Source organism: Gobius niger (genome assembly GCF_951799975.1).
Source record: "Gobius niger genome assembly, chromosome: 18".
In the NCBI taxonomy this organism is placed as follows: Eukaryota; Metazoa; Chordata; class Actinopteri; order Gobiiformes; family Gobiidae; genus Gobius; species Gobius niger.
Window position 1 is genome coordinate 27,493,001 of NC_136869.1, and position 27,366 is coordinate 27,520,366.

Sequence of the window (27,366 nt, forward strand, 5' to 3'; positions counted from 1 at the left end):
AAAGTAATAAAGTAATCCCTCTGGTGTCACAGAGCATCTCCTGTGACTTTGAGAAGGGAACACATTTATTTTGAGGTTGAAAATAAAACACTTTGATCTTTACGACTTAGTAAATCCGTTTTCACTGGTGCTGAAGGATTGTGGAGAGTACAGTGCTGACGCAGGGCTCGCTCCAAGCCACACAAGTCTACATTCATCCATCTATCAAGAGTTCCCCCCCTCATGCTTCAGCACCACGGACAGCAGCCCTCCTGTTCACTGTGTCACCTCTGGTACCTCTGGCCTCATTTCCTAAATGGAAATAGGCACAGGATGCCTGACTTGTTTTTCCTTGATAGTAATAACATTGTAATAAGACTTACAGGTCGTGTCACTCCCCTTTGGTCACTGGTGAACTCATTACAATAAACACACACATGTGTTTCTGAGTCTTAAAGCCGCTCTCAGCTATTCCCGACTGGGTGCTGGTAGATACACCAAAGCGAGCTGTTCCAGCGAGCTAACTTTGTCTTGCAGAAGCAGACGAGCGTCTGTTTGTTTAATAATCCAATATCCACTGGGAGCCGACAGGTCTTTCTTTAATATAAAGCACCGGGCAGTTTGTGAGGCATTCAAGGGTTTTGGGAAATAAAAGCTCTGCACTGTAAATGTAGTTGTAGTTCTTTAGTTTCTAAAGCTTTTACCATTGATGTGTGACAGGTTCATTATTGTATTATTGTATGAAGAGCCTCTGATGTGCTTCACTCCTGTGGTTTAGCCATTTGCTCACCTCAAGCTACTGTGATACTGCAGCGTCTGAAAGTTTGAAATAATAATACAGCAGCCAGATACAAAAATACACACAATTTTCTGCATGAAAGGCCCTCCCATAAATAAAACTGGAAGAAAGTTAGAAAATGTGAAAAATAAATATTATAGTGACATTTGTATTCTTTACTTAACCGTGTGGTCAATTGTATGCATTGCCCATAAGTAGAAAGATGCAGAGTTGAAAAAAAAAAATACATTTGGAACATTTTCATCAGCAGATTTCAGTGTTAATTTAAGGGTATACTTCCTGAACACATTGTGACTGCTACAAAAGCACCAAAACAGAAAATAACATAACATATGTTGTAAATTCAAGGCCTATACAAAAATCTTTTGTATAATTCTTAATTTAACCAAATAACCCATTTTTTCAACAGTGAATGGACCAGCTGAAAACATCAGCAACAAAAATGACATTAAAAGGATAATAAAGACAACGACAATATAAATTCTAAATGAGACAGTATGGATTGTACGTATTGTGCATACCCCTTTATACAAATACACATGTTTTCCCCTCTCCACTGTTCCCTCATTCTTTTCATTTGATTTACTCCATGTAGGGTTGGGCGATTCTGGAAAAAAAAAAATCACGATTATTTTTGATGATTGATATCGATTTTCAATTTGATTTGATTTTTTTCATAATAAATCAAGTACATCTTGCTGCTTCATAAAATTAGATGCATGTTTTATACAATCCTCAGCTCAAACATAAACAAATGCTTTATTAATGTCTCATTTAACACACAAAAGTCTTCCATTGTCTCGTCCAAACTCCCAACTTAGGAACTGTTTGTGCCAAAGAAATGGCTGTAAACTTGTCGATTATAAAGTCCCATGACGATTATTGAGGTTGACCAAAGTAGAGATTTCGATTAATTGCATAGCCCTTGTTCCAAGTATTAGTTTTAGTTATTGTAATTAAAAGTAAAAGTAGAAGTTAAATGGTCACATTTATGTAGCACTTTTCTGCCTTCATTAGGCTCAAAGCGTTTTCCATTCATACACCAGTGTAAATACCAAAGGGAAGGTGGGTGAAGTGTCTTGCCCAAGGACACAATGAAAGTGTGCATCTGCAGGATTCAAACCGTGGACCCTCTGGTCTCAAGTCGATCCACTCTACTCTCTGCGCCACTGTCGCCCTGTAGTTCTGTAGATATGTTTGTTTCAACTACTTTGCCAAACTCTACACTGAAAATATAGCTTCATATATGCTTTTGTTTCAAAAAGGTCATTGACTTCAGTCGGCCTTTGTGTTTAAGAGTAAGCAACACTATCATTTAGAAGAAGAAAAGTAAGAATGTAAGGGTATCTCCAGTATGAAGGTGAAATAGATCCAAATGTAGTACTACAAAGGCTGCCCTGCCGCCCTCTTTATGAGCTACCCTCGTAAAATAATGTTAAATGTTTCTATGAGGTTAATCTATTTGCTAAGAAGGGCCCCCATACAGGCTAACACTAACTATTAACATTATCTGTAATTTCACTTTCCCCAAATTAATTCAGATTTTTTTTTTAAATCAATCAAAGGCAATGAATCTGACTGACTGTCACTAGACTTCCAAAGGGGAGCGCGGGGGCTTTTCCCAGCACTCTCAGCTTCGGCTTCTTCCGCCTGCCCCCGTCACTGCTCGGCTCACTGGCACGTCTGCAGGCTGGAGCACACTGCAAGCAGATTCAGGACCACCGATTTACGGCCCTGGATCATAAACTGTACAAAGTAAATACGACAACAGGCCAAATGAGAGCGTTCAGACCTAAAGACCACTGCAGACAACCCCGTATCCCTCATCGAACCAGACTGACCACCGCGAACATGGAAGAAACGGCCCCGCTCTGTCCCCGCTCCCAAATCTGCAGCGGTCTTGAATGTGCGGCGGCTCCGGTCTGCACGTGTGTGGGTCTCCAGCCGCCTCCATTTTGCTGTTGTGTGTGTTGTGTACGTGGTGCATGCGCGCAGAGACTCTGGAAACTCGAGTCAAAACAAGACTGTACGCTACGAATTTGAGGAAATCCGCTGAATATGGACGGGTAAGGTCCGAAAGGGTTTGACTCGCATCTGTTGATCCTCTCATGGCGGACGGAGAGCGCGTCTGCCGCCGCCAGGAAGTGTTAGCGTTAGCGTTAGCATTAGCATGTGGACTCGCTTGTTCCGAAACGCGCTGCGTCTGTTCGAACGCGGATGTTGTGATATTTCTGGCTCGGTCGCTCTGTTTTCGCGCGGGGCAGGTCGTGTTGGGACAGTTTAGAACTACTTTACCCGCGTGGCTCTGGAGTATGTAGTGTTGTTGGTGCTAGCTCTGCTGCAGGCACACCGAGCAGCATGCACGCATCTCCAAACCACAAAGTCCCCGAACACCCCGAACACCCTGCACGTTTGACTCCCGAAATATAGCAAATGAAAGTTTTGAATCAGGGAACCCGAACCATCGCCGTAGTGTCAGGACAAAGGCTGGACTGTGGATCAGCACGAACACATTGTGGCGTCTCTGGTAAATAATAGAAAAGAATGTGGGGGAAATGTTTCAAGGAGGGCGCACACTTGAACTTTTTGTTAAATAGATTTCTAAACATTTCCCACTGAGGAGTCGGACTGTAGAAAACAACCAAACACCTTTGTTTGTAAGAAAAAATAAATAAATATTGTGTTATACCGTTTGTAAGGTGGCGATTATTGGCGCTCCAATGATTTCAAAGTATGTTTTCATCTGACTAGTTTCTACCATCCATGCCTGGGTTACGGGGCAGAGATGCTCAGACTTTTCTCTCCACACACACTTTTTCTTTTTTTTTTTTTTTTTTTTTTTTTTTTTTTCTCCACACACACTTCCTGCCCCTCCAGCGTTATTATGTGAGGTCACGCATGGGCAGGGGCGGATCTAGGAAACATTCCAGGTTGTTTGCTGCTACTAAACTGTCATGAAAGTCAAAACAAACAAACAGGCCAGTGAGACCCAACTTTCTACTAATGTTCTGCCATGTCAGGCCCGGTGTAAAGATTTTAAACTACCCCCCATTTCAGGCTACCCCCCGGTACTTTGAAATCAGTTTCAAGTTACCCCCGGGGGTGAGATGAACGCGATTTCAAGCTACCCCCCCTGATTTCAGACTACCCCCCTCTCAACTGTTTTCTTCATCCATAAAATACCTTACAGGAACCGCAGTTGGAGCCGTAACCTTAAGGATAGTGGAGTTTACGAACTAAAGCTAACATTACCGTAGCCCTAAACTTAAGGATAGTGGAGTTTACGAGCTAAAGCTAACCTTACCTTAGCCCTAAACTTAAGGATAGTGGAGTTTACGAGCTAAAGCTAACCTTACCTTAGCCCTAAACTTAAGGATAGTGGAGTTTACGAGCTAAAGCTAACCTTACCTTAGCCCTAACCTTAAGGATAGTGGAGTTTACGAACTAAAGCTAACCTTACCGTAGCCCAAACTTAAGGATAGTGGAGTTTACGAGCTAAAGCTAACCTTACCGTAGCCCAAACTTAAGGATAGTGGAGTTTACGAACTAAAGCTAACCTTACCGTAGCCCAAACTTAAGGATAGTGGAGTTTACGAACTAAAGCTAACCTTACCGTAGCCCAAACTTAAGGATAGTGGAGTTTACGAGCTAAAGCTAACCTTACCGTAGCCCAAACTTAAGGATAGTGGAGTTTACGAACTAAAGCTAACCTTACCGTAGCCCTAAACTTAAGGATAGTGGAGTTTACGAACTAAAGCTAACCTTACCAGATGAAAAGTTACGAGAGTTGTAGCTATTATTAGCAATTAACATCCGGGCATTTTCTATTTAACACAGCCATGCCAAACAAACAATACATATTGTGGCGGGGGTAATCTGAAATCAGGGGGGGTAACTTGAAATCAGTTTCAGGTTACCCCCCGGTAGTCTGAAATCAATTTCAAAGTACCGGGGGGTTGAATGGTGAATGGGGGGGTAGTTTGAAATCGCTACACCGGGGGCCAAAACCAGCCCTCCATCATAGAACCTCTGGCCCTTAAGATGATTTTGAGGAATATTACTGCACCACAGATTAGAGATCTAATGCCTGTTTAAGTGCTCTAGAAATGTGAAAAATACTGAAAATGTCTTGTATTTGTAGAAAGTGATTTACTTCCTTGGTCTTTTGGTGACGAAGAAAATGTATTGGACTTGTGCATTAATTGTTTTGTGTTGTGTTTTTCAGCCTGAGTGATGTTGCAGTTGGGGTAAAGGTGAGTCTCTTCATGAACCTGTTAAACATGCTCTGATAGTAACAGACAAAGGCATGCTGTGACTTATCCTGGACTGAAGCCGCACATGTGGGCTGTCTACATGCATGACATCACGAGCCGCCGTCCCCATAGGTCCTTATGTTGATTTCATTTACTTTAGCAATGACGCTAACTGTCTGAAGAGTTGGCCTCCATTGTTTGAACTCGTTGTCAGACTCTCCAATTATATTTTTAAATTGTACACAGCTAGGGCTGCCGTGTTAACCGCATTTATTGCACTTATTTTAGGGCCAGTCAAACCGCATTAAATCTCACCACATGGAGTGTTTTTATTGACATTTTACTGAGTACACTTCAATGTTTATATGCAAATACGCACCAGAGACACTGGACGGGTTCAGAGATTGGAGTCTAGCAGGAAAACACGGGAAAATGCACCTTAAAATCACCTATCGCATTAACACCAAACCGCTACCTTACAGCGTGGAGAAAGAGAAAGCAAAGACACGCGGTCTCAGCTTTTTCATTTACAGACACGCACTGCTCAGATAAACTTCCACAACGTTACTGAAACATGTCCTGCATCTGTGTCTTACATGGTTCAGTAGGCAACAACAGGCCTGGATTTTCAAAACTCTTCCCAACTGAAATGTAAAAAAAAATAAAAATATAAACAATATTATCTAAGACTTTGGCTAATTTGGGCCTGTTTCTTTCTGCTTTAATCTTCATTTCAAAACTGTGGGAAAAGAGTTGACGTATGTGCTGCACTGAGAAAGGCTCACTGTTGGCTTCAGTTACAGCACTTTTGGACTTTCTCTTTGTTGGAGATGTAGCTAATTAAAAAGCTGAAGTTGAACTTTAGATGGGACTTACCAAAACAAACCATGAAGATGTCATTGTCCACCTGTTAGAGCCTTCAACTAAGATGGTTCCGATGATGGATAAGCAACATCACGATACGAGCGATCGCTGTTATTGTTTACTTCCGCAATTTTCGCCGGATGTTTTGGTGAATGGCCGGCAACAGCTGATGCATACAGGCCTCTAACTCGGTTTTATAAAATGATAGATCTGTTACAGCGCAAGAGAAGCAATGCCCTGTTTATGGACATTGTTTTTGCTGATTATAGGATTTTAATAAAATGTTTATCAAATATGAAAATGTAAAATGCCTACCACGGCCAACGGATGTGACGACGCTTGTATGGAGAGCTGCCATCGTGATGCCACGCCCCCTCCTGTCAGAAATACACGCTTATCTTCTGGCGGCCTACTAAATCTAAAAACTTTGCAAGGATTGCACTGTAGATTAAATCATTAATATAACTAATATGCATGCTCGTTTAAATGCCTGCCAGAGACATGACGTTTTCAAATAAAGACGCAGTGCTGTTCTTGTTCTGACCACGTGGGGCTCTCTCTGTTTGACACCGCATGGTTTTGATTTTTTTGCTTTTCGAACGGAAACAGCTTTAAAGCAGTACTAAGTAACGTGTTTACCTTAATAAATCCCTTTCGTATAGTCCCTGGGGGGGTAATACAAGTGTTTATGGGATGATTCGAGGGTCTTTAATCTCCCCCGATGTCTCTGGACAGAAAACCATGTTTGCAACTTGACTGCCACCGGACCGGAGCAACCAAAGCTAACTGCGGGCTAACGTCACTTTAAACAGTATTTACAGCTAAGTTTGAGTGAAAAAAAATATTTCTATTGTATAATTGGATGTAAAATATCCCTCTCTCCCTTCGCCTTTTCTGTCAGCGTAGTATTTACTCCGCGATGTCCCCTTGCTGCTATTTTTATATAAATACTTATCCAATTTCCGTGCATTATATAATGAAATGATCTACACTGCACTTCTCCGCAAACCGTAGTATTGAGGCCCGCAATATCCACTGCAGGTAAATTCATTCACCACGGCAGCCCTAACACAGCAGGGCTCTGACAGTGCGTCTGGATGGAGGAGCATGGAGCAAGGAATGATCTGATGTTGGTGGTAGTTGTGCATGTGTTGATGGAGGTGCATGGTGCGTATGGAGTCGATCCAGTCGTATGCTATTGTTGGTTTTAGCACCTGTATCTTAAATAAATGGGATCGTGGCAGTTCTTTCGACATACAAAGGCTATCGGACAGACACGGTAGATTCTCATCCCTATTGGACAAGCATAAAGCATGTGAGGAGCATTCTCCATAGGCTCAGACTGGGTAAGACTGGATGGAGCTGTTGTACAGTGTTTGTGTAATAGGTCCCCTGCCTGGGCCCGTCACCCATCCGTCATCCTAAAGAGCTCCGAGCCACTGGGACCTGCTGCCGCTGCTGCGGTGGAAGGGGAGGATGTGACACTTGTTGACATGTTAAACTCAGATGAAAGGCTGTGCCAGCCACTCCACTGCTCTATGTCTGCTCCACAGTGTTCCATTAAAGTGTCCTTAGACAGCTCCATTTCATCACTGTCCTCAGGGCCCCTTCTGCCAATACTCTCATCTTCTACTGGTCATTACGCTCATGCACTTCATGAACGTAACATGTGGTAATAACAAAAATCAACCTCCAGCTTCACAACAGATAGATAATATAATGCATTAGTCCTACAGCACTTTTCCAGGCGCTCAAAATCACTTTACAATTTTGTGCTTTATTCATTCACTCCATACTTGGTAGTTATGAGCTACGTTTTGTAGTCACAGCTGCCCTGGGGTAGACTGACGGAAACGGGGCTGCCAATTTGCGTATCGCCTCTGACCACTAGTGAAGCGGGCCTCGAAGCGTGTCAGGGATTGTAGCATTATATATGTGGTAAACCTGGTGTATATGGACAGTGCTAACCTGTGGTTGTCTCCCACAGAGAGGGTCTGAGGAGCTGAGTATGTACAACAGTCCCTGCAGCCTGAGCAGCGGTGAGTATGACCTCTTCATACAGGGACATTTTATATCATTTTATGTAATACAGTAGTCCCTCGCTATAACGCGGTTCACCTTTCGCGGCCCCGCTGTATGAACGCCATACGCGCATTGTGTTCTGCACCCTGATTGACTAGTCGTAAAGTGAGTCTCCTCTCGAGTCACAGCAACACAGGCCAGGCATGAGCGGGTCTGACTCCGTGTTTTACAGGACTTTCTCTGCACCGCTAGCACGTGGAGCTCGCCTCAGCAAAACACTCGCCTGAAACTGCTCCAATTAAACTTTGGTCGTAGCTGCAATTGTCCCTTAGTTTGAACAACCACACATCCCCATGTCTGTAATGTGAATCCAAAAATCTTATTAGACAAAGAAAATCGCACAGGGACCACTGTGTTGAACACAGAACATTGACTTGCAAAGGCTTTTACAGAGCTTACATTCTCTAGCTGATGAGAGATGGATGTTAGAAATGTCAAAGGAACATTGCTTAAAAACTCAAACATCTGAACACACTGGAAGTGTTTTGAAAGATTACATGGTCATGTTCAGTTTTGGTCCACTTGAAGTGAATTCTAATAAATTTGCTGGGAAAGTCTGCTGTTTGTGCAGCAGGTGAGTAGAGACTGACTGCTACGCATCAACAAGTCCCAACCCTTAGGAACTGCAGGAGAAAACAAACTATAATATTGTGTACGAGACGTCAAAACAACTGGACTGTGTTTGTAAAAGTCAGCCGAAGATTAGTGCCCAAGATTAGCTATGTTTAGTCCTAGATTTATTTTGAACACCCCATCAAAAAACAATATAGGTGTCACATCACTATCCGGAGAGTGTTACCTGAGACCCCTACCTAAGACTCTCCATCAGTTTTTGTGAAAGTTGACCATACGGTCCACTTCTGTGTTTCCACCCAACACTGACACACTGCCCCCTTTTGACTAGTCGTGTTATAAGACTTGATAATGCAATAATGTAGCAGGATCTGAGTAGAGTTCTCTCTGGTGTGTCAGACGGAGCGTCCAATGGCAACGACAGTAAGAAGCTGCGAGTGGATGAGCCCACGCCCTCTCGTGTGCTGCACATCAGGAAACTACCCAGCGACGTCACCGACACAGAGGTCATCGCTCTGGGCCTGCCCTTTGGAAAGGTCACCAACATCCTCACGCTCAAGGGCAAGAACCAGGTCAGTGCTAGGTGCCGTTCAAAACAACCTCACTTTTTATTTCAGTGTGTAATAAAGCTGCATTTTATGGTCATTTTCTCATTCCTTATCAAATAATATGGCAATGCTTTATAACAACTGTACTATTACGCATTTATTAATACCTAATCAATTGAATCATTTGCTAGTCACTAGGACCTGAAATGTATAATTATTTGGAAACATAATTGATGTGAAGTTTATTGAGTAAACTCATTTCAGGCTGTTTTATTTCTCTTACTGAAGTCTAAATGATTCGCCTGGCTCAGCAGTTCTTTGTGGTTACTTGCTGTTCCAAGCTGAGGATGGTATCAGTGTTCCGCTGTACATGTGGTTAGTTAGTCATGTTGTTGTCCACTCCTGTTTCACGTGGGTGTGACGCTGCTTGTGCTCGTAGGCCTTTCTGGAGATGGGCTCAGAGGAATCGGCGGTCACCATGATGAACTACTACTCCACAGTTAGTCCTCTCGTGCGCCATTCACCCGTCTTTATCCAGTTCTCCAACCACAAAGAGCTGAAGACCGACTCAACCAATCAGGTCAGTCCACTCCGACCTTCTTTGTCAATGATAGACCAACGCAGTGGTCTGAGGTGTGTCAAGGAGGAATGAGAGGAATGCCTCATTTGAAAGCTAAGAACTACAAAACCTGTCTAAGCTTCTTCCTAGTTATGATTGTCACATGACAAAAGAAGACGTGACAAAAATTTGGCAAAAATACGACAAAAGCATGACAAAAAGCGAAAATGTGATTAAAAAAACAAACAAAGAAGAAGCTTAGATGAGTTTTGTAGGTCTTAGCTTCAAATGAGGCGTTACTCTGGCCTATAGTTTGTAAAGTCCAGTCGAGAAGCTTTAGGTAAAACTGAAGATAATGTGCTCGGTTAAAGCAGGGGTTAAGGGGTTTATAATAAGTTGATTTTGTCCAGTGTTTCTCTATTATCATCGGCCACTGCCCTGTTGGGATGATTTTCTTTTATAACATAGTAGCACTAATCACCAAAAGCAATCGTCTTTCCCAAAGAATTAGCGGAATTCTTTAGAAAGTCATGTTTTCGTAGAAATCCGGTCCATGTTTTCAGTCATATGTCGCCTTCCAAACCCAGTCCATGTTGTTTTATTGCCAGGCCATGTTTTGCACCCTACTCCAGTACACTGATACGATGTGTTGCTCCTGATGTTTGTGGTTATTGTGTTGTGTGTGTGTGTGTGTGTGCGCAGAGGACCCAGGCGGTGCTCCAGGCCGTCTCTGCTGTCCAGTCCAGCTCCTCTCCCACCACTGAGCTGTCAGAACTCCTCAGCGCCCCCTGTAGTCCTGTCCTGAGGATCATCATTGAGAACATGTTCTACCCTGTAACCCTGGACGTGCTGCAGCAGGTACAGACCACACCCACTGGCCTTCTCATCATTAGGTCACCAGTTAGATTCAACTTGATTGAAATCTGAGCATCGTTTAGGTATCGTTAAAGCACTGCTATCAAAACCCATTTACTATTTAGATCCAAGTGTTTTTTGTTTTTGTTTTTTGACAGGCTAGTTTACTTCTGCGTGTTATAATCAGAAACGTATAGAGATCAATTAAAGTTTTCAAAGTGGGGCATTAAAAAGCATGAATTTAAAGCATTAAAATGATGGCCTTAAAAGTAATTAAAAGCATTACATTGTTTCAAACTGGCATTAAATGTACAGATCCCACTCAATGACATTGCCCAACTATTTTTTCTGTACGTTCGTCAGAAATATAAATTGGACCGTTATGTCCAATTTAGTTTTGAATGTAAAAATTCCTCCTGTGTTTTATTGAACGTTTCCAAATCTTGATGAAAGTAGTATTGTTTTGTAGGCCTTAAAATGGCATTAAAAAGCATTAAAGTTGACTTGCTGCCTCCTGCAAAGTGAAAGAAATGGTTTAAAATGGCCAGAGCTGCCATCGTCCCAACAGCAGTCCGTGGTAAACGTTGCCATCTCCATGACAAAAAAGTGTGCCCTCATAGAAAAGAGTGGAGGAAATGACCCGCTCTATTCCTTTCAGATTTTCTCCAAGTTTGGGACCGTCATGAAGATCATTACATTCACCAAGAACAATCAGTTCCAGGCTCTGCTTCAGTTCAGCGAGCCCATCCAGGCCCAGCAAGCCAAACTGGTAGGTTTCTGCCTGTGGTTACGTACGAGACGAAGAAATCATCATCACTTTACATTTTTAATTTAGTAACATTTTAGCCTGTTTTATCCTGACTTGTATTTTTGAGTTTTACGTTTTTAGCTGATGCCGCTGGGCTTCTTCAGTTGGCGATTTTAAGCTGTGTTCATTTTATGAAGGGATCACACTGTAAGGAAAAATACCGTAAATTTACGATATTGCCAAAGTTCTTCAAATAATCGCTGTATAAATGTTACAGTATTCAACCATAAATATTTCTATGTTAACGGGGGTTACCGTCAGATGTTCTGGCATAATTTGAAGGTGAACTTCTCTAATCATATTCAACGGTAAACTAAACTGGTAGAAGTAATGGGGCTTTTCAAAATAAGACTTCAAATGCAATTCCTAGAATCAGTGCTTTATTTACATTTTCAGATGAACAGATATCTGAAAATCAAATGTACTATATCAAAGAAAAGATACACACTTTAACTACAAATCTGCAACTTCAAACATTTAGAAAAACAATATGTTCCAACATTACCAAATGTGTCTGTTCATTAAAAGAAAGTTAGTAAAGCACGTTTAAGAGAAAGTGGAAAATCCCCTTCTATCATCAATAAGGTTTTTAATCAGGGTTGCCACATTGGGATGGACCTTTTTTTTTTTTTATGTTTCCCAGTTTTCTTAAAAATGACATTTCCCTCGACCTGCCTTGGAGTCCTTTTCGGTGTTGATACCGATGAAACGTCTGGCGATAAGTAAACACAAAATGATGAGCAACAATTTTGTTTGATTGCGTTTATCACAGTACCACTCTGCATTTAGATTTTGATATTTTTTGCATACCTCTGAATGAATTTCAAGGTCATAGAGACTTCCTCTTGGTATTCAAAGTTGAAAAGATGCAATGCAGACAGACCACACTTGAGGCTTCGCCTTTGGCAGATCACTTGGCCTCAAGACCCCTTTCGCCAGAGACTGAAATAAAATTGATAATGTAAAAGAATGAATCAGTACTAATTTTAATTCAACCGATAGACAATGCTCCTGTCGACTAATGGAATTCAAGCCAACCACCATCCATCCAGTATTTAGCTGATGTTCGACTGCTGTCAAACAGAAACCCACAAACAATTCTTATCTGATTGGTCGGCACTGTGGCCGAGGAGCCTTTCTGTGCAGTGTTGGGTTGTTTTACCAAGAGAAGTGTACGTTCCACCGGCTACTAAGAAAGGTACAATTGGGTGTTCTTTAGTGTCAGGTGATTGTAGAAATCAGAGGGGTTGTCAATCACACACTTGTTGAACAAACCAAAAAATTAATATAAAATATAATAAAGTAGCTGGGTCAACTATACCGCTTGATTCATGTTCAACTGCCTTGGCTGTCTGAATCAAATTATCATTTCAAAAACATGTACTACATAGAGAAAACATTTACCTTATTTCTCAAGAGGAAAACAATGATCCATGTGAAAATCCCTCTCTGTCAGGTAAAGTAAACTGCAGCTCCAGATGCCTTATAATTGTCCTCAAATGAGTTGAGATCTTCAGACACGAGGAGGCTTGAGTATGTGTCTGTTGGATAGATATTGTATTATACCGTAAAATTTAAACTTAGACTTCCTGAACATACATTTGTGTCATTTCCTGTGCAAATTTATGGTTATCAGCTGTTTCTTAAGAAAATGTTTTATTACTGTAAAATAATAACCATATTTTTACGGTAATTCCTTACAGTGCATCTCATTTGGGATTCAGTAATGCATTTAAATGAGTTTTTTCCAGCTTTGAACATGGTTTATAGTATTTGTGGTGTCTTGATGTGAGGCTAAGCCCCTGTCTGAACCAAATGTCTCCCACGAGAGACGATTAACTCATTTACGCCTATAGATGTCAATTTTGGGTGATTTCACCTATTTTCCACGGACGATTACTAAAGAACGGAAAGAGGTGAAAACAAACATTTTTTTTAGATGAAAGAAGAGTCTAATCTTTCTTTTGGTGGGTTTCGTGTTGACATAGAAAAAACAGTGAAAATCCTGACAAACCTCTGGCAGTGGGGAGCTCTCTGATTTGAAAATGGCTGGCAGTCAATGAGTTATGGTAAAGTTTAGACATTTTTGTTCATATTTGATGTAGTAGACACATTTATTCCTGATCTAAGACATCGTAATGTGGACATAGTTGTACTTGGAAAGTGAAATGTATCATGAGGTGGCATTCGGTGTGAAAAGTTTGCGAATCACTTAGAATCACCGACCAGAAGAGGTTTTTGAACAAGTTAAGAGCAGCTTATTATTATAAAGATTGGTTTGGTATATATTCATCCTGCTACCAAATAAAGATTCAAGATAAAGATTTCTTCATTTGTCGAGAGGGAAACTTGTCTCGGACACAGAGGCGGCCACATACAAAAAATAAATAAATACAATGACTTGATGAGAAGAACGGTGAACCCTTGCAATTGAACACAAAACACAGTTCTGTCACACATGGTTCAGATATCTTTGTTTTTAATTACACCTCTGTTGCGTCATCTGAATGTGAAGAGCTCATGCTGAGTCAGTAACTTTTAATCTCATACCAAAGATTTTTAGTGGCTGTAGTGTTGCAGACATTTCTCTAAGTACTTCAAGTACTTTTGTCAGCAGTGGAAAAGTCCTATATGACTGAAAGCTTACACTAGCATATGATTTAAAGTCTTTTCTTTGGTGCGGTTTCCCCTAAGCCAGGCCACGTTTTCCTGTAGTTAGGACTTGGAGTGCCATTGTGTGCTCTGTCCTCCTCATGCAACAGGGCAGTGCTTTATTCACCATCGGTGGTTTTCTTCACGTTTTACATCGATGGTGACTGGTTGTGCCATAGTTTTTTATGGTATTGGAGAGGCGGGATTTGGAGGAACATATGACTCTTGTCTATTTTTAAGTTGTTCTAAGTACATTTTCTTCTTGCGATGTTTAAAGTGTTAAATAATGTTGTATGTGTGTAATATGCCTCTTTTATATTATGGCATTATTCCAGACGGTTATTGAAAATGTCCATAATCCTCTTTGGTCTGGTCTGCAGACTCTGGACGGACAGAACATATACAACTCCTGCTGTACGCTCCGTATCGACTTCTCCAAACTGGTCAACCTGAACGTCAAGTACAACAATGACAAGAGCCGGGACTACACTCGGCCTGAGCTGCCGGCGGGGGACGGGCAGCCCAGTCTCGACCCTATGGCTGCTGCCTTCACCAAGGACTCCGGCTCCCTGCTCGGTAAGATCCCAGGTATGGTCTTTCACTTTCTCTCATTAGCCAGTGTGTTCTGTTAGTACCTTCCTCTGTGGTCAGTCAGTGGTCAGCGCTGTGTGTGTTTGCAGGAGCCCTGAACCCTCTCAGTGCAGCAGCAGCAGCGGCCGCAGCTGCAGGCAGAATAGCTCTGGGACAGACTGGCTCTAGTGCCGTTCTCCTGGTCAGCAACCTCAACGACGAGGTAAGACGCACCCTGCACTCCCCGTTCTCCACACTTTACTCATGCACACACAGGTCATCCAGCCGTGTCTTTAAAATAGACCCACGTCCTCATGTCAATAACATACCTGGAGATGCATGCTCCCACATGCTTGAGTAATCTCTGAATCTTCCACGGGAAATATTTCAATCCTCTACAATGCTCCTCCTGTTTACCCCGAGTTCTCTCGCAGCCCTACGTAAGACAGAACCTGGCCTACCTTTTTCTTGCAAACGCTGACGCTGTCAGACGAAAAAAAAAAGAGGAGGGACAATTTTTCAGAGAATATGAATAACACAAAAGTTTTTTTTTTCACTCATAGTTAGTGGTTGTGTGAAGCCATTTATGGTCAAACAGAGTTTACTCTTTTTAAATCATAATGATAATTGAAACGGTCAAAATGACGCTGATCAAAAGTTTACATACCCTGGTGATCTTGGCCTGATTCTGTTTACGGTTTCTGAGTCATGATGAAAGTAAAAGATCAAAAGATCTGCAAGAAAAGGTAGTAGAACTGTATAAAATGGGAAAGGTTTATAAAAAGATATCCAAGGTACTGAAAGTATTAATCAGCTGTGTTCAAACTCGAATTAAGAAGTGGATAATGTGGGGTTCTGTTGAAACTAAACCACGGTCAGGTCGGCCAACAAACATTTCAGTAACAACTGGCAGGAAAATTATTCGGGATGCAAAGAAAAACCAACAAGTAGCTAATGCTTCAAGATGCAGAATAAGGAGGCACTTGAGGAAAAATGGGCTGCATGGCCAAGAAAATCATTACTTCTCAAATGCCATTAAGTATCCACAGCACAGAGACAAGGCTCAACATTTCTGAAACAATGTCATTTGGAATGATGGAACCAAAATGGCACTTTTTGGCCATAACCCTAAACGTCACATTTGGAGGATCAACAAGGCCTGTGATGAACGGTGACCATTCCTCCAGTGGAACACAGAGCTGGATCACTGGTGGTTTAGGGATGTGTGAGCTTCAGGGAACTTGGTCAAAATTGATTTCTGTCAATGCAGCCTGTTATTAAAGAATACTAGAGGAAAAGTGTCATCAGCCTGGAAGCTGACTTGGACGTTCCAACAAAACAACGTTCCAAAGCACAAAGCCATGTCCACCTCTCATTGGCTCCAGCAGAATACAGTGATGGTTCTGGAGCGGCCATCTCAGTCTCCTGACCGCAATATCATTGCCCTTTAAAAAGGGCAAACACAGTAGTTTGACCATAAATAGCTTTGCATAACCACTAACTACGAGTGGAAAAAGAAATGTTGTGTTATCATTCATATTCTCTGAAAAATGACCCAAAAGAATTGTCTACAGTTAAACATTTTAATGGCATATTGCAAAATTATTTGGCTCTAAGCATTGAGGCTTTTGGGCTAATATTGTCACACGTCACCTTTTATAAAACTAAAAACTGACAATTTTAGAGATGACAACATGCTGGTCCTTTTCTCTGAGCAGCAGAATTGGCAAGCATTGTTTTTAGTGGCTAATTAAATATGCACAAAATGCTGCCATTGACGCCTCATTCACACCTCTTAAACATTGCAAAGAGGGCCAGTAACATGAATACTGCCATAGCTCTTGGAGAGAATAGACTTTAGGACAAATAACCTAATTGTGATTTTGTTTTTAAGGCAGATATTGCAATTAAATTAGAAATATTAATACTAATACTTAAGTACTCATTCATTATACTTCAGCATCAGGCATTGATTATTTAAACTGCGCTTTTCTTTGCACGTTACTGCAGTTTTACTATAGAGGCCACATAGATTAGGACAATAACTAAAATAGGTGTTTTAATTAAGCTATATATCTCTCCCTGTCAACCGATTGGCTGCAGACAGTGGGTGGAGCAGGCAGTGGGTGGAGCAGACAGTGGGTGGAGCAGGCAGTGGGTGGAGCAGACAGTGGGTGGAGCAGACAGTGGATGGAGCAGACAGTGGGTGGAGCAGACAGTGGGTGGAGCAGACAGGCACCTGTTGCGCTGAGCCTTTGCTCCACATCCATGGATAAAGCACAGCCCTGATCAAGTCCCTCTGAGCAGAACAGATGATGAAACACCTGACGCCTCCACGTTAGAAGCACCAATTCACCGAATCACATGGGCGACACATCTACATTCACACACTTAGTCAGATAATATTGCCAACTTAGGGAACAAGGCCCCCTCATCATGATGAAACCCCACTGACGTGCTGCACACTAACTTTAACATGTAAAACATATTTAATTGATCCAAATCGGTCACTTTGGTTGCAGGGAAGTTGCGGAGTTAAGGAATAGCTGCTTATTGGAATAGTTGCAGGAAATGTGCAAGGCAAAAACAAAAAACAAACAAAAAAAGGTTACGGCAATAGTTAAAACCTCAATATCGACTTGATAAAATCGTGCAGCCCTAATGAGATTAGGATTATTCACCTGTAGCTTGATGAGCTCGAATCTAACTCAATCAATTCCTCTTTTGCCATTATTACCACTAACAAATGCTTTTCTAAACATAAACGGTTATAGTCCAGACCTATGTGCCGCCTGCATTTATCTTCACTGTTTAGGTACTACTTTAGCTCCAGACAGCTGCTACACTGTTGACACCGCGTACACTTTCCCACCATGCTCTATGTAAACACGGAACAAGACAGCAGCTGACCAGTGACACATTTTGAAGATGAAAGAGTGTAGTTTTATGCATATTTATTGTGTAGTGACAGAAGCTCGGACGCATCTCGCTCAGAATGAGCTCTTTGCTTTTTAATACACTTCAACAGAGGTCCCTTTGACCCACAAGCCTTCAATTATTAAAGAAATATTCAAATTATACATACATGGTGAATAAAATACATATTTAAAAAAAAAAGTTTATTAGCTACAGCATTGCGTGTAGGCATAACTTCTGAAAAGGCAGAATCCATCTGATTGTAGGTTTGTAGCTGGTTGGAAGACTGTGTTTCTGCCCATTCCAGTGGAACGTTCTGAAGGTGTGTTCACACTTGCATGTTTGGTCCACATGAAGGGAACTGTGGTGCGTCTTGTGTGCAGTTTGTGGAGCGTAAGTGTGAACCCACCTGTCAGCCCTGCGCTCCTTAAGCACATCTCCTCCTCATCGTGCTGTGGGAAGGTGTCTGTCTGCTCCTCCGGAACAGAGGGTTAGCTCCAGACGTTTGTCTGGGATAAGCCTGGCATGAGTTTAGCCTTCTGACTCAGTGCAGATGCGCTAATGTCACCTGTAGCACATTGCACCACTCATTGGGAAACACCGTCATTCCATGAGGAATCAACAGCACATTTGGGCTCTGCTTTAAGCTCATGCTACGTGTTTTTGTTGAGTAGAATAAGAGTCATTAGGGCCACATTGGGGAAAATACCTGATATCTAAATGGTCGATGAAACACAGGCGTCACGTCACTGTGTGAACATTCCCATGTGATTACAGCTGAGGTGCCTTTCACAAGCCCCAAACATTACAAACCATATTGATCAGCTGCCTTTATATCATCTCCAGTGTCTAGTATAACTAATGGCTCTCGTACGTGTGCTCCTGCTCGGACATGAATCCCAGTTCCATATGTAACAGAGCGGATGTTATTTCCACATGGAATGACCCACTGACGTACCAAATGTATGCTGTACGGCCTGTGTTTAGCCTCATGCTCTAACTCTGACTTGTTGTGATTTAAGCGGATGTCCCTTTTGCCCATGCTTGTGTCGGGGGAAAGAGCTTTTCCCTCCAGAAGCATTGATCCGGGCCATGTTCTGACCAGACTACCTGCATTACTCCAGTGTACTGACCTGTCTTTTTATTTTTGTTCCCCTCACTTTTGTTTTTGCCCCTTCCATCGCCCGGCCCATTTGCCCGCTTCCTCCATGTTGTGCCCGAAACCCCCCCTCCTCCCGACTTAACCCCGTCACCCACCACTCCATCACTCTGCTGGGGGAAACCAACCATCTCCTCCTCCCTCCGCTCTGGATGAATCTGTCCGTCTGTGCTCCGCTCCGCTGACTCTACCTCTCTACCTGTCTCACGCTGCTTGTTGCTCTTCTGTCCCTCTAAAGATGGTTACGCCCCAAAGTCTGTTTACCCTCTTCGGTATGTTAGAGTTGGCTCTCTGTGGCGTCAACTCCACACCTTCTATTCTCTTAAATGTATTGTTATTGTCCCAGAGTTTTGTATTAGCATTTATGTGTTAAGCTGAGGTACTGAGGTGTTGATGCTAGTTTTCAGAGTTTTAAAGCTTTCATTTGAAAGTGCTTGCACAGATTTTATTTTATTTTATTTTATAGCAGTGGGTGGATTAAGCCCATTCTTTGGCCAAATCAAGCTCCATATTTGGTTGTATTTGATATAAATGTTGCCCAGGACCTTGTGTTTCAGAAAAGTTGCCCAGTCAATATGGGGGGAAATGTTCAGGATTTGGTAAAAGTGGTAAAAAAAATTCCTGTTGAATCTCGTTGAGCTCGGCCTATTCCAGGTTCACTCGGCCTCATTTGGTGTTTCTGCAGGGCAGTTAAAAGCACTCAAATTCAGTCAGTCAAAAGTCACCAAAAGGAGGGTCTTAAATGTCACTGAAAAGCATTACCGCTGGCATTTAATCAAAACGTTTACTGCACAGGTTTGTTGAAAATACAAAATTTAAGGTCCAACATATATTGAGCTGCAGTTCAGCCGACATTGTACATGATTGTTTGCTGAAAAGATGCCCATTGTGTCCAATTTGCATTTGGAAAATCAAAAATTCCCTGTGTTCCTCTCTTTAATGAAATGTTTGCAAATCTTTAGAAATGTAATGCGCACACATTTAGTTGTTTGTGTTTGGTGCATTCAAATGGCATTAAAAACGTGACTTTCGGCTGCCTGTAAAAACCCAGGATCTAGAAGCTTCTTCTTTGAGCGGATGACCTTATTGTGGTTCTTTGAATAAAGCAGGTCTCAGACTTTGTCACAGATTCATGAAATTTTGTACAAAACATCCTGAGGTGACGAGGATTTCGCCATTTTTATTTATTCGTTTGGCAGCTCAAGGGCTTTTCTGAAACAGTTACGATCCAGGGAACATTCATACAAATGCTGGCACTGGTTTCACAAAATGAACAGTTTTTGGCCTAAAATGCTCCACCAATAAGTGTGTAGTTAAATCAGAGAGTCTTGAGTTAATTATTCACCAGTTCCAAACTGTAGGGCTCATTCTGATTTATGATCGGCCTGAGGCCGACAAAAAAAAAAAAAAAAAAAAATCCCTCAAAATGTTTTTTGGGACATGTAGATAATAATTTTCTGAAATAATTGAAAAAAGAAAAAAATCCTCCCCGCCATTAAAAATATAACTTGTGTAATTGAATTCCAGCCATGTGTCGTACGTTATTGGGAAGTGAAGTTGAAGTTTGACTTAGTGTTTCGTACCATGTAGTAGAATTGAGCGATCTGCCGTACTGTCTGTTGTGATATATATGTAGGCTTTGGAATTGTAACCTCTCTGTGCTCTCTCTGGGTGACTTGTGCCCTGCTGCTTTGGCTGTGACACAGGAGTGTACGGCGATGTCCAGAGGGTGAAGATCCTCTACAACAAGAAGGACAGTGCCCTGGTGCAGCTGTGCGACGGCAGCCAGGCCCAGCTCGGTCAGTCCCTCGGTCAATGATATCCACCGTGGAAACAAAGCTTTCTGACCAATATGCCCAGTGCTCAGACACATGACCTGCTAAAGTGTTGGTGCCTGTTATTTAGTCACGCTTAGAGCTGGGTACCATTACATTTTTAACATACCGGCACTTTAACCATACTTCGTTTGTGATTCCAATACAAATTTGATTTTTATAAAGATCAGACCACATTTTATGACCGATTTAGGCAGAAATGTGAGAAATTCCACACAGTGTACTCACTTTGTCCTCCCACTGTACCTTTATGTTTCTTGGTTAAGTAAAGGTATAAAAAATAATTGGGAAAGGAACGGCACACAGCCCTTGTGGATCACAGTATAGTTTATTCGAAAATAGTTTAAAGCATATCTGCTGGCATATTGTTATTATCTTTACAGTATGGTACCATGGTTACGGCCCTTCATTTTTGATGGCCTTCAAATCAATAGAAAATCAATAGACTAGGGGGTCCCTATCCTTTGTTTATTTTTGAGCTCCAAATTTTCCATACAGCAGTTGATTTGAACTGTAATGTAATACAGTTCAGCTGGTTAGAATCACTGCTGAAGACTCGACTAAATACCTCATGTTCTTCTATACTGACTCTTGTTTCCATGGTTTTGTTAAAGCGATGAGCCACTTAAATGGTCTAAAGATGAACGGGAAGGTCATCCGTGTTACCATGTCCAAACACCAGTCTGTGGCTCTGCCTCGGGACAGCCTCGACGACCATGGGCTGACCAAAGACTTCACAAACTCCCCACTTCACCGCTTCAAGAAACCAGGCTCTAAGAACTTCCAGAACATCTTTCCACCGTCAACCACGCTCCATATTTCCAACATTCCGTAAGTGGCAGCTGATATACACAATTATCTATCTCCTGTGATTTGACGGGGCTGGTGTCTCCTCCACAGACAGGACATGTCGGAGGAAGATCTGCGACTGCTCTTCTCCAACACCGGAGGCACCGTCAAAGCTTTCAAGTTTTTTCAGTAAGTTAATCCAGGGCTTAAAGCATCACTGTGTGTAAGTCACTCATGTTCCAGAAATGATGGGCAGATGATAACACTGAATGATAGCAATCCTCTTGTTCATTCGTGTTGCGAGCGCTGACTATCGTTAGGGCTGGGTTTGTTTCTGTGAGCTTTACTTTCGTGGCAAAAGCCGCTTCTTCTTCGCATGCTCGGCAAACGACATCCCCGTCACGTCTTCTTCTCATAAAACAGCAGTGGCCTTTCTCTTAATCCGTTTGCTCTGATACATCCTCCTCCATCTAAACTTTGCACCAAAGGCATCCAAACTTTCCCTCAGAGCGTCCATGTTGGTCCGCCTAATGTTGCCACGACAACAGGGTGCCTCTGGTTCACGTCTTTAACATTGTTGTTTTCTCTTACGTACTTTTTAAACGGATACACATTTGAGTCTGAGAAATGCTTTGATGTATAATATAATATATACTCTTCACCCCCACCTGAACCGAGCACACTTTCCTGAGTTTGGCTTAAAAACGCGGCAAAAAAGTGACAAAAGAAGAGACGAAAACATGTCAGACGGTTCAGAAATGGATCAAAGCCACGGCAACAACACACAAAAGAATACAGTTTTGTTTCTAATGAGGCATTACACTGTTGCTCTCTAGTCGAGAAGCTTTTAGATTTGGGTAAAGCCAACTGGAGAAAATGCACTCAGTTAAGGCGGGGGTAAGGGGTTAAAAGACTTTTTGAACTGATGTTGCCCTTATTAAGACTTGCGCTGATTAAAAACTTTCCAACCAAATAACCCTCTTAAATGAAAATGAAATGAATGACTACAGAAACGAACAAACATGCTAAATCTGTACAGGGAGGCGAGTTCAACCACTCACAACATCAGGCCTAGTTTGTTGAAGGGCGACTGTCCTGAGAGTGGATGCAGACTGAACATGTGAGGGTTTAACATTTTCACATGGTTAAATGCTTGTATAGGCTCAGTCATTTAGATCGATTAATCCCCACAAGAGGAAATTCAGCCGTTATTCAGTAGCAAACACAAATGAAAGATAGAATAAATAATTAAAAAACAACAACCCACACACATTCATTATAAAATGGAGTTGCTTATCTGTTAAAGAACCATCTGTTGTTATACCTGTAGGGAGTAAATAAGGATTTTCAAGCTCTTGTGAACAGTCATAATCTGGAAAAAGATTTCCAGATTTCTATAGGTACTTGCAATTACGCCAATACATTAATAAGGAAAGAACTTTCCCTTTAGATGTGCAGGAACCAGTGGTCAAGGAAATACTAAATTCATACAGTGCAAAATCAAAAAAGGTCTAATATCAAGATAAATGGTAGGGCGGTTGTTCATCTGAATGGAAAAGGGACCATAAAGGTCCACCCACAATCCTCCCAGCTTGAATAGTGTCAAATACGCTTGTCAAAGAACATCATCCTCATACAGTATGTCCACCAGGTCTGGTGCATCATGCACTGCAATTGCCTTCTGATAAGCAAACTGGAGTGGCTCTTGTGCATGTTGTACCTGTGGTCTGATGAGGCCTAGGACGAGCCGCTCCAGGCTGTCTTCATAATGTAGGAAGTCAAAGCCGCTGGTCTGAAGGTTTTATCTCTATGGCACGTGCTTCGTGCCTCGACATCCTTTGCTCAGGCCCTGGTTTTGTTTAGTAGAAAAGTCTAAAACTCTTCTTCAGGAGCAGATCAACGGAGCTCAAACAAACTCTTATTACTTCATGCAGCTGAGATGATTGTTTCTGTTCCCTTCACATTTCACGAGCTAAAGGCTCAGGCTTTGGTCTGACATAAAAACATTAGCGCTGTGTGATGATGTCATCAGGCCGCGCGGCTCTGTTAGACAGGTGTGAGGGCTGGCCAGCAGGGGGCAGGTGTCCCTATAGGATTAGTTTAGAAACGTGAGCATATTAAAAAAAATGCTTTTATTGTCCAAAGAAAATGTAGTCCATAATTGTTTTTTAAAATAATAATAAAAATGAATAAATAAAATAAAGATTTTTTTTTAAGGCAACAAATAATCGTTTCAATAATCGCGATTTTAATTATTACTAAAATAATCGTGATTATTATTTTTTCTATAATCGAGCAGCCCTACCTGAGGGTAATTGAGTTAAAATTATGTGTATAAAAAGTATTGTTCAGGAGGAAGTCCAAACACGGCACAACAGAAAACAGGCCACAGCAGCGTCACCTGGAACTTCATGTTTTGAGCAGAATTCCCACGAAAGCCGTGATAAAAAGAGAGAAAGGACATTATTCCCTCCTGAGCTGCAGGAACAGACCAGATCCACATCAGGACCGTTTTACTTCAGATAAACTTTTCTAAACACACTGCGCTGTTCGACAAAGTGAAAGCTCCTCACACGTCACAGATCTGTTACATAGTGAGAGCGCTCACTCTGTCACTAACAATGTCCCATAACCAAAAATGGCTAATGCAGAGTGAGCGCTCACCTTTTCCAGAAACAATCTTTGATCCCAAACGCTCTTTGCTGCCATTTGGTGCAGCTGGAGTTGTAAACAACAGCAGTAACTTCACTACCGTGTTGTCACTGCTTTTCTCTTTGTCTAAGAACTCTAGTTTCTTATTCAGTCCAGGTTTAGTCCTGGTTTTTAACCAGTTTACTGTAAGTCCTGGTTTAGTCCTGGTTTAGTCCTGCCATCTTTGATAATGACTGAAGTGTTAGCAATTTATAGCTTTGCCTCGCTTCTGCATTTGCGCTGAAGCTGCTAATGAGTTCAGGCTTTTTTAGACTCACTGTGAACCTTTAATGCAAGTGATGATTTGCATTCCTTTCCACATGTCCGTGGCCTTCAACTTTCAAGCTTTCGTTTGTAGTTCAGCTTCTTTTCACCTTCTGCTGTACCTCCTTTTGCTACCAAACGCCTCTCCTTCTCATTTAGAAGATGTTTCATTTTTGCCGTGATCCAAGGTTTATTATTGGAACAGGCAGAGCGACATCCGTGCAAAGTTTATGTAGTCTGCTGTCAATGTCTACTCCTGTTATCCTTTAAGTCCTGGATAACACTCGAGTCTATTCATTCAAAACTATTTCGCAACAAAATATAAAGTCAAGTTGATAATTGATTTGTATTGACTTCTTCAGTTTCATTAGCCTTATATTTTTAAATACTTTTTATATTTATTTTATATTACAACAATAAACATGCACACATTCCCTTTTGTTGCAGGGATCATAAAATGGCGCTGATCCAGATGTCCACGGTTGAAGAAGCCACCCAGGCTTTGATTGAGCTTCACAACCACAGCTTAGGAGGAAGCCAGTATCTGCGCGTGTCTTTCTCCAAGTCCACCATCTGAGTGTGGCGTAGTACTGTGGGGACCGTAGTGCTGTGGGGACCGCGGCGTAGTACTGTGGGGACCGCGGCCCAGGCCTCTCTGGACACTCCACCCATTCCTTCCCCAGTGGCTTATTCTCGACCTGTACCTCAGCACCTGCTGGAGTCTTCACCTCTTACTACGGAGTTTCTATTTTTGTCATGAGAAGATTGAGGATGTGCCTTACCTAACAATACATTCTTTCAACTGGGGACTCCTTAATATTAATGCTTTTGTTGGGAACAAATGTGACAAGATGTATTTTTTGTACTAAGACTTTCAGTTTGGACAGGAAGTCCAGCTCCCGGTTCTAACCAGTGGACAGAGTAAGTCACTCAGGGTTTTGACCCATTGATGGAGGTTAGGGCCGTGACCTCATGGAGAGCATGCTCCGACTATCCCAATATCAAAATGTTTTGTCTGTATTTGGAAGGTCTCGCTGAGTAGACGTGGTAAGGTGCATGTGTCAGTAGAATAAACTTTGCATGCAGTCAAATAGGGAGGTTTCCACTAGGAATTGTTTAAATGTTTGAGAGGGACTTGTTGGACCAAAGTTTGTGTGCCTTCAACAGTTTTCTAATGGAATTAAGTCAGCATTTCTATCCAGTGAAACATTGCATTGTAAGGATTTCTTAGATATATATTTAATACAGAACCTCTTTTGCCTGTATTGTTTGTGGCACATTTGATCAACAGTATCAATAAGAAGGCGAAGCGTGCCCTGAGTGGTTATTTAGTTTTGATCATTGTTTTGCTCACGTACTGCCTGTCCAATAAAAAATCTGTAGCTCAGTTTGTGTCTCACTTGTTTTTCACAATCACAATCAGAATTGTTTTTATTGGCCATTGTTAGTGCACAGGTTCACAATTAGGAATTGTTTTTGGTTCAATCGTGCAACATATAACACATAACTTAGATAAATAATAAACTATAAAACTATAATGGCATGCTTAAGAGGATTAAATTTAAATATAATGACAAGCAATTTGACAGAACAAAGGTGTGAGTGTATTCACAGACATACTGGTACATTAAGTGTTTGCAGATCTGAGTGTGGACAGACCACATAGTGCAATGGAGCTGTGCAAATGGCTGGAGCAGGTTATTGGGTCTAGTTTTTGTTCATGAGTGATGGCGGAGGGGAATAAACTGTTCATGTGGCGGGAGGTATGGGTCTGAGTGGACCATAGCCTCCTGCCTGAGGGGAGAGAGGTGAATAGTCAATGCTTGTCCCGGTCTGTAGTGCCAGGGAACCACTCGGTGAAGGAGGAGGTGATGACGGCCGTGTAGAACTGCGCCAGCATCTTGGTCGGCAGTTTCTTCAGCTGCCGCAGGAAGAACATCCTCTGCTGGGCCTGCTTGATGAGGCAGTTGATGGTTGGCTCCCATTTGAGGTCCTGGGTGATGGTGGTGCAGAAAATGGAAGTAGTCCACAATGGAAATGGGGGAGGGAGAGTCTGTCAGGGCGAGAGTTGCGTCTGACCTGACCAACGTGGTGCATGTTCCAGAGAAGTTATTTTGTTCTTTTGTTTTCTTTGTGTGGAGCCATTGTATTGTATTGAAAAATGAACAAACTAATAGGGATGGGTAAAATGATGCAGGCTCTAGTTGTGTGCATGTAATTTAAGTAGGTCTATGTTTATTATGAAAATAATACATGAAATAAAATCACAAGATTATTTTACACAGTGATGAGAAATCTCATGGCATTTTGGTCTCGCCCATCCCTAGTGGAGACATCAGAGGTTTTCAATGAAAGGCTTTTATTAAGATAAACAGGGGGGGTGAGAGACTGGAAGACTGAAGAAAAATCAAGCATAAAGCCAGCAGGAATCCATTATCCACCAGTGCTGCCATTTCAGCAGCTGTAACCGAGCTGAAATGTCCAGAAGTAAAAGGTGTTGAGAGACACTGCCAATGTGAGAAAAGTGTAAACACAACCAGTATTGTTCAAGACACATGAGCTCAAATGTTTAGACTGGTTCAGGAATGATCTAAAGACTGATCTTTCAAAGGTTTTAAGGGCTGGTGAGGTCAGACTCTCTGGTCTTTGTCCTGTAACGCCACTTGAAGAAGCTTCCTTTAAGAACTGACAGGAGGTTTGGGAGCCAAGTTTCAATTCCACTTTTCCATATAAATGGTCCAACAACCTCTTCATAAATGATACCTGACCACACCAGTGGTCATCATCGTTCTGGCCCCAAAGTGAGAGTAGAGGTTGATACCCACTAGTGAGCCCCTTCATCAGTCCTTATGATTAGCCTCATTGACAAAGGAAGAACTTGCTGCAGCCTATGAACACATTATAGACTGTAACTTACAAACCACAGTTCGAACTGTTCATATAAACACAGAAACGTAGCACAATTACTTCAATGGTCTGGCTTCTGTAAGATGTCATAAGAAAAAAAAAAATTCTTTCTTTCGTTACCAATATCAATCATTACAGATAGTCACTAGTCACCATTATAATATTAGTAGCCATTATAATATTGTATTATAAAGGCACATTAAATAGGGGAGACCGGGGCTATTTGTCACGCGGGGTAATTTGTCACATTGCTTTTTATAGCC

At 41.9% G+C, this 27,366-nt stretch overlaps 1 protein-coding gene across 1 annotated transcript; it reads left to right on the plus strand.

The window, feature by feature from the left end:
* Nucleotides 1-2,720: 2,720 nt before the first annotated feature.
* Nucleotides 2,721-25,558, plus strand: LOC306977560 (polypyrimidine tract-binding protein 2-like). The gene is made up of 14 exons (XM_079575943.1): nucleotides 2,721-2,844; nucleotides 5,004-5,031; nucleotides 7,883-7,934; nucleotides 8,950-9,122; nucleotides 9,538-9,678; nucleotides 10,360-10,515; nucleotides 11,171-11,281; nucleotides 14,353-14,560; nucleotides 14,653-14,765; nucleotides 18,856-18,889; nucleotides 20,324-20,416; nucleotides 21,067-21,283; nucleotides 21,353-21,430; nucleotides 24,644-25,558. Exons 1-14 carry the CDS (start codon nucleotides 2,837-2,839, stop codon nucleotides 24,771-24,773), a joined length of 1,542 nt encoding a protein of 513 aa, XP_079432069.1. The 5' UTR covers nucleotides 2,721-2,836; the 3' UTR covers nucleotides 24,774-25,558.
* The last annotated feature ends 1,808 nt before the right edge of the window (nucleotides 25,559-27,366 follow it).

What these genes read in the sequence shown, in the direction of transcription:
- LOC306977560 (XM_079575943.1), top strand. An exon ending in TCCCTGCAGCCTGAGCAGCG is followed by an intron (nt 7,935 to 8,949) that starts GTGAGTATGACC and finishes CTGGTGTGTCAG; the next exon opens with ACGGAGCGTCCAATGGCAAC. An exon ending in AGACCGACTCAACCAATCAG is followed by an intron (nt 9,679 to 10,359) that starts GTCAGTCCACTC and finishes GTGTGTGCGCAG; the next exon opens with AGGACCCAGGCGGTGCTCCA.